Consider the following 7512-nt stretch of genomic DNA (forward strand, 5'->3'; position numbering starts at 1 on the left):
GCAAGGACAGCAGACAGGCCAAATCAGGCCTGGAGCCCGGAGGTTTGGGGCCCAAAAGCTGGCTCTGCTGCCAGCAGGCCTGGTCGTGCTCTCCTTGAACCTTTCCAGGCAAGGTCATTGCTGAAAGGAAGGTCCGGGGTTAGGCCTGAGGAGCCGCATTGCATTGGTGACAGGCTCCTGCCCCTAAAGAGCTACCACTACACGGTTTCAGGTCATCTTGGCTCTACACACAGCCTGTGTGACACTTTGATCTGCTTCCCCACAGGCCCCAAACCACTACCCAGTGGCCCAGCATCCCCCAAGCGCAAACTGGAAGCAGCTGAGGAGCCGCCTGGTGAAGAACTCAGCAAACGGGCCAGGGTGGCGGAGTTGCCCGCCGCGGGGCTGACGAGCAGGGATGTCTGAGAGTGAGTGGCAGCTACTGACACTCAGCTTCAGAAGGGAAGGTGGGAGGGAGGTGGGGGCAGGTGCGGAAAACTACTTCCCTTCTGACTGAAGGTTGAAACCCAGCAAACTAGATTAAAAGTTGGTTGGAGGGAGCTGCATGATTTTTTAGGATTTCAGATAAAAAATTCTACCATTCTGACTTCTATACCTTCTAAAATGTAAAAGGAAATTTTAAAGTAAAGCTCTTTATTTGCCAGCTAAGGGGGGGAAATTGGGGAGGAGGGGCTCTTTCTACTTTTCAAAGTGAGTCAAATCTAACAGAAAGCAGAGACCCGGATGCGAAGCTGTGGGAGAACTGGCCCTGTGGCAGGGTCTGAGGATGCTCCAGGCCCCTCTGCCGTCACCCCATTGGCTGTGTTCTGTAAGCAGGCCAGGGGAGGGCAGCACTGGCCTTCAAAAAAAAGGCTCACTCAGCCCAGCCCCGCCCCCCCAAGGACTAGTGCCCCAGCTCCCCTCTTCTGTGCCTCTGACAGCCACTCCGCCATTCTCACTTTTCTCATGGCATTGGCTCTGTGCTTTCCTGTTAGCATTCATCTTTCTTGGAAACCTCCTGAAAGCTGTTTTTTTTAAAAAGCAAACCTGCTTCCTCCTTCCCTAGAGCAGGAAGAGCCTTTTGTGCCTTTCTTGGAGAAATGTAAGTGATCGTCCTCTTTGAGTCATCATCTCAGGCTGTTCCTTATGTACCATGAGATTGGAGGGTGATGGGCTCCATGGAGCCCATTGATTCTTATTCCAAACCCCCCTGCTTCAGGCTGGGCAGGCCTGCTGGTTGGAGCATCCAGGCTTGAATGTGGTGGGACAGTAAGTGTTTGATATTTGTGCTCTTTGCCGGTGGACAGATCTTTGCTATCTTGTTCTAAGGAGCACTAGCAGCCTTAGATACCGCTCCCTCAGTTATTGCTTAGCCCTGTGATACTAAGCAAAGTTCATCCCATTTTACAAATCTGAAACTTGCCAGGCTGATATTCTGACCTTTAGGTGAGAAGACTAAAGAACAGAGAGGTTAAATGTCTAGATCAAGGTTGCTCAGTAAGCCTGAAATTCAGCATGAAATTGTTGCCAACAGGTGTGCGAGAAAGGGGAGCATAAGACATATAAATGTGATATAGTGTGGATGGCTCTCTTCATTTTATCAAGAAAATAGAAGCTTTCTCAGAACACCCTCCCCGGTGTTTCACATTGGTCTCAAGAGCCAGAACTAAGTAAAAAAGTCACCCCAATCCTGCTTTTGTCCAGATTAGTTTAGACCATTGGCTTTTCAACTTGAGTGAGCAATGGAATCCTCTGGAGAATGTGTTAAGCCACAGCTTGCTGGTCCCCACCCACAGAGTTTCTGATTGAGTAGGTTTGGGGCGGGACCTTAGAATTTGCATTTCTGACAAGTTCCCAGCAGTTGGTGATGCTGTTCTGGACTGAACTTTGAGACTCACTGACGTAGACCAACCATGACCCATGTCTTTGCCAGGCCCACGCCCATGACCCACTGAACAAAAGTTGGGTTCTCTTAGCCAGGAAGTGTGCACAACCGGGAGTGTTGCATAAGACACAAGTGTTGCATAGGAAATGGTAGCAATGATGATGATGAGGAGGAGGAGGATGATAATGATGATAGATATTGTTATTATTTCAAAAGAACAAAGTTATAGTTGGATCAGATCATGGAGTGTCTTAAATGTCAGGCGGGTGATTTCTTGGTTTACTCTCTGGGAGCTAAAGGCTTTTAGAACAGGAGAGTGAAATGATAAAACTGGCATTTTTGGAAAATGGACCAGGCATTGGGCTGGGACCCCCAGAGGAAATGGGGGCGGGAGCGAGCCAGCTGAGAGGTTGTAGCAGTAATTCCCAGTGACACTGCTGGGATGTAGAGGTCAGTGCCTGTTTCTTGCCTCATAGTCCAGGAGATTGTCCATCAGCCTAGTCCTTGTGTCTCCCCTCTTCTCCCCTCAACCTCTAGCACAGTACCAGGGTTCTGTTACCTCTATGTGGAAATTCCTAAACACAGCCATGGCCTTCATCTTCAGAATTACTGTCACCAGCTGATTTCTCTTCGAGCCATTTTTTTCTGACTCTCCATTTCTGGCAGCAGCCAATTCTGCCTCGATTCAGAAACTGCCCTTGTCATATCTGATCAGTATCCCAAAGGCCTCATAGGACCCTCACATGGCCTTCTCCTCCTCCATCGCCTCTTCCTCCTCCTCCTCAGAGGGGAAGTGTTCAGGCACCCAGTGGCATCCCAGCAACAACCTTGTCCCTGGGCTCTGTGGCCCATGTGGTCCGCTCATCCCAGTTCTCAGTCTGAGCATCCCCAGAGCAGCAAACAGAGGAGCTTGTGTCCCTGGGCAACTGAGCAGCCTCCTGAATGTTCCTTTTAACCCTTGTTTTTCTCTTTCAGCTGCAGCGCTGTGGCTCCGTGAGCAAAGCCTGGGTGCCCGAACAGCCACCACGGCAGCAGAGAGCAACCGGCAGAAAAACTGATCATCAGCAGATCGAGCGAACGTGTGTGCGCGCGCGTGCAGAGGAAGGAGTGTGTGCCTATTTGCGTGTGCATGCATCTGTTTACACTCTTGTGATTCTGAACACTGCCTGGGCTGGAGAGGTACCTGTAGCAGCTTCACCTCAGCCTTCAGACACCAGGTTAGAGGTCAGGGCTGTGATTTTCAGCCACCACCTGTCCCTGCGAGCCGGCTGCCTTGTCTAAACAGAAGAGTAGCTGGGACTCCAGCATCTGCCCCTCCCCCAGCCCTTCCTCCCTCCCTCCCTCCTCACATCAGACTGAGGAGCAGGAGGGCAACATTTCTGGCTCTTATCCAGAGCTTGGGATTCTAGAGGCGGCCAGAGCCCTGCTGAGCTCCTCCTGACCCTGGACACAGTCCCCTGGCTTGGTTTCTTTCTTTTTTAAAAATTCCCTGTCACTGGGTCCTCCAGACCCTTCCTCAGGCATCTAGGACAGAGCACAAGGCTGTGGGCAGATCTGTAAACTTTCCATCGTACAGAAGTACGCCAGTACCTGTGTGTACGGCCGGTACTGTAGACGAAGCCTGGGAATTGCATCCACCTTGTGGGGCTCCCAACCTAAGGTTAGAAATAGTAACCCGGCTCTCGCTGCTCCTTCCCTAGAAGCTGAGAGCCAGCCTCAGAGCTGACCATGGAGACCCAGGGCCTCCACCAGGAGGAGGCCAGCTTCCTGGCTCCTCTGGCCACACTCCAGGAACCACAATGCTGCCACTGAGGCCAGCTGACACCCATCCAGGGGAGCCATTCTAGTCTGATCTGTAGTCTTCCACAGCCTGCCCAGGACTGATCAGCTTCCAAGCTGCCATGTTAGCCCTGCCGGGAGCTGGGTGCCAAGGACCCAGGCAGATGGACTCGGGTGGGGACTGCCAGGCACAGTTGGTTAAGATCTAAGTAGAGAGCCTACCCAGCACACCAATCCAACACACCAGAAGCAGCAGGCGGGAGGCTTGACCCAGAGAAACAAAGTCCTTACATTCCAGGAGTGGCCTGTGCCTCCCACCTCAACCTCCCACTGTCGAAGGCCTGTCTTGAGAAAAATAATGGAAAGAAGGACTGGTCAGCTGCAGCAAGTCTTCTTTCCACCCTGTGGCCTGTACTTGAGCCACAAAGTATGAGCGTTTGTGCATGTGTGTGTGTGTGTGTGTGCGTGCGCGTGTACGCACTCATAACTGAGAGGCTAATTCCTCTGGATTTTTTGTCTTTACATGTAACATTAAGCTGGCCTCTGGGCCTTCTCCTCTACCTCCCAAATTGCTGGGAAAGAAACAAAGGGATACCTTTGTGACCTTTCCCAGCCTCCTAGCTGTTAACTCCCTGGGCCCCAGCCCTGTCCCTCACTGTCCTCTGTCCTGGGACCAGTCCCTGGGCGCAGGCCCATCCCTGTTAGCTGTCCAACACCTGACAGGCTTCTTCCTGAGATTCGCTCAGCCAAAGAGCCGCCTCTAGAGTCCAACTGTTGTATGTATGTCACCCTCACTAGAACTGTCCCGTGTCCTGTGGGGGAACAGGGCACAGGTGACGGTGTGTATTCGAAACCTTTCCCTAAGCCCCAGCCAGGAGGAAAGAGAACTAGGGACTGTTGCTAGAAGGGGACTAGAGCAAGCCTGGAAGGGCTGGTCTGAAAAACTGAGAAGGCCAGAGGGCTTAGGGCCAGGTCATATTTATTTAGCAGCACTTTCACATATCAGGATGAGCCCCCTCTCCTGCCTATTTCATGATGGCTCGCTTCCCTAAGGTATAAGTTGGCCAGACCACGTACCCCTACTTCATCCTCCCTGGTATGCTGGCCCATTCCCAGTGGAATAGAGTGGTCTACTCCAGGAGCTGGGCAGAGTGAGGTGAGGAAAGGGTGCATCCAGTGGCCTGGAGTTCCATGATGGCTTTGTGCCTCCCCTCTCCTGGCCCAGGTGTCCCTGGGGGCTGTTGCAGAGCGTTGCCCCAAATCCTGATCCTAGGGCCAGCAGGGGAAGAGATGGTCACAGGCTAAATGCACTTTATATAGAGATTTTCTGTTGCTGGGAAAGTGTGTTTCTCCCACAGTTTGTGAACATTCACTTGTTTGATAAACGTCTGATCTTATCTGAGCAAAGCTGTGCTGTCGTCAGTCTTGTGGGAGGTCCAAGGACGGAGAGTAAGGCTGAGCCTGAGTGAAGGTTAAGCCAGACCATCTTGGTTCTGCTGGAACCAGGAGCCTCTCACTGCTCCTGGGAGGTGGGGTTGGGGAGAGAGAGGAAGGGGAAGACTCCTAGGTGAGCAATTGGAGCACCAGATCTTTGTCAGTGTTGGGGGTCCATCAGCCAGGATGGTATGGAGCACTCTAGGCCCAGGATGAGGTTCCTGAGTGCTCTCTGCATTGGCCCAGCCTTTGGTCTGCTTAAACCCCCAAGCTGGGGATCAGTCAGGCCCTTGGTCCATCCTTTACCTCAACTCCAACTCTTAAGCCAAAGCCGAGTGGTGCAGAAGGGATGCACGCCCTCTGGCTTTGGTTAGCTGGCCGAGATCTGCCCACAGCCAAGACCAGGGTCTGGATGCTGATTGTCTCATGCCATCTGACCAGAGTGGTCCTCTCTGTGCAGTGTTCATGGGCTTTCCTGTGACCAATGGAAGTGAGAGCATTAGCCACACGCCAACTTCCTGTGGGAAGGGGCTCAGGCAAGGACCAAGTGTATCACAAGCTGCCCTGCAAAGAGTGAGAAGGGAAAAGGGAGGGACTTGACCCGAGGACTTGTTTCATTCTTGGCCCTGCTTTGAAGCCCCCGATGGCCGCCTTCCCTTTCTCCCTTCTCCTGGCTTCTATGTAAAGTGGCCCTGGCTTAACCTCGGGAGCTAAGAACAAGGGATACCTTTGTTCCTGAGAAAAATGTTCTGGAAGATGGAGTTTTCCTACACACACACACACACACACACACCCTTAACCTGAGATGCCCCCTATTTGAGACAAACACACAGTCTAAGGAACAATCATTAGCTATGATGGTAAGATTGCTTTTCTGGGAGGAAAAGCCAGGCACCATAGCAGTAGGTGGTAACTGGGCACAATGAAAGGAGTCTGGGCTAAGATAGCAGGAAAGGTAAAGTGGCCATTCCTCTGGGCCTGGGGCAGGGAAACCAAGGCCTTTGGCTCCATGTATAGGGTATCTGTTCTTGGGGCTGGAACTGGGGGTTGTTTGCTGAAGGCCTGGTGCCTGCAGCTCTTTTCTGGGTGCTACATTGAAGGAAAAGGGGGTGATTAACCAGTTGGAAGTCCAGGTTTGTAAATAGGTTTCCACAAGCTGTGAAACAGTTTGCTCCGCCCCTTCTTCAGAGAGGGGTGACGGACAGGACCTGTCTGGTTGTCTCGAGTGGCCAGAGAAGCCAGTGAGGTTTGGCTAGCAGCTCTATGACCCACCAAAGCTGGGGCCTGGCCTCGGCCAGCAGCCTGCATGTCCAGCAATCCATGCTCTGGGACAGAACTTGCAGAACTAGCCTTAGGGGAGAGAAGACCAGGAAGAAACCAATCACAGCCTAAACCTGATATGGATAGAGGTGCTGGAAGGAGCAACAACAAAAAACACCAAAAGAATCACAAGAAGGTCACTGGGGGTGGGGAGGGGGTAGAAGGAAAGGCCCAGAGTCTTAGAGTGTGAGAAGCCATGCCTGGCTGTCCATGGTTGATGTTGACCTCTGAACCAGAAGTCACAGTTTACCAGTCACATGCCTCTGTTGCTGGTGTGCAGGAGGCAGCTGATCAATGATTCTCCCTCATCATTGATGTTTCTCTCTCCCTCTCCCATCCTCTCTGAAATAAAAATATATTTTAAAAAAAGAATATGAGAAGCCAGCTATAGGGTGTCTGGGGGTACAAAAGAGGGATGCTCTGCAGAAGCTGCAGTTGAGATGTTGAGAAAAGGGGGAAAATCAGGGAACGCCGGACATGGAGAAGGAGAAGCTGAGGCAGAAGCCACGAGGAAGGGTTTAGTTCACCATTAGTAGCTGTTTGGGGCTGAAATGGGGCTTGGGTCAATCTTTAGAGAGAACACCCTCTAGGTAGAGTCCTTAGGAGGGCCTCCTCCAGGTAAGGGGACAGGATGGGGTGTGACCTGAACCCCTGACATTAATATTACATTTCAACCGCAGAACAACCACGTGAGGAACCATTATTGTTCCCATTCCTAGGTGAGAAAAGCAAACCTTAGGATTGTTAAGTCACTAATGCAAGACCACGTCACCTGTTCACTTGGGAGGCCAGACTCCAAACCTGTGTGTTCTAGGAGCGCGCTCCGGACACCTTCTCACCTTTGTCTTCTTCCACTTGCCGCCTTTCCAGTCCGCCTTCTTTGGCTGCTGCAGGGAACCAAGTCGGGCCCGGGACCCTGGTCCCGAAATTCATTACCTGATACCTGGACGCTAGGCCCACCCGCTCCTACTAGCAGGGCCCGAAAAGGCAGGGGAGGAGGGGCGCTTTGCGGAAGGGGCAGGAGACGGAGAAGTCCGTGTGTGATTTAGGGTGAAAGTAGGCCAAGCCCTGGGGGCCGCGCGGGCCACGACTTCAGCACCTCGGAGAGCGCGAGT

General features: G+C 52.3%; 1 protein-coding gene across 2 annotated transcripts in view; it reads left to right on the forward strand.

Moving 5' to 3' along the window:
• CRY2 (cryptochrome circadian clock 2) overlaps positions 1-4207 on the forward strand; it is a 23467-nt gene extending 19260 nt beyond the window's left edge. For both annotated transcript variants that reach the window (XM_006772253.2, XM_015569518.1), the window contains 2 exons: positions 266-407; positions 2840-4207. In XM_006772253.2, coding sequence (XP_006772316.1) covers positions 266-405 — 140 coding nt within the window. In that variant the 3' untranslated portion in view covers positions 406-407; positions 2840-4207. The remainder of the gene's footprint in view (positions 1-265; positions 408-2839) is intronic.
• The last annotated feature ends 3305 nt before the right edge of the window (positions 4208-7512 follow it).

This window comes from Myotis davidii, unplaced genomic scaffold (genome assembly GCF_000327345.1).
Source record: "Myotis davidii unplaced genomic scaffold, ASM32734v1 scaffold265, whole genome shotgun sequence".
NCBI lineage: Eukaryota > Metazoa > Chordata > Mammalia > Chiroptera > Vespertilionidae > Myotis > Myotis davidii.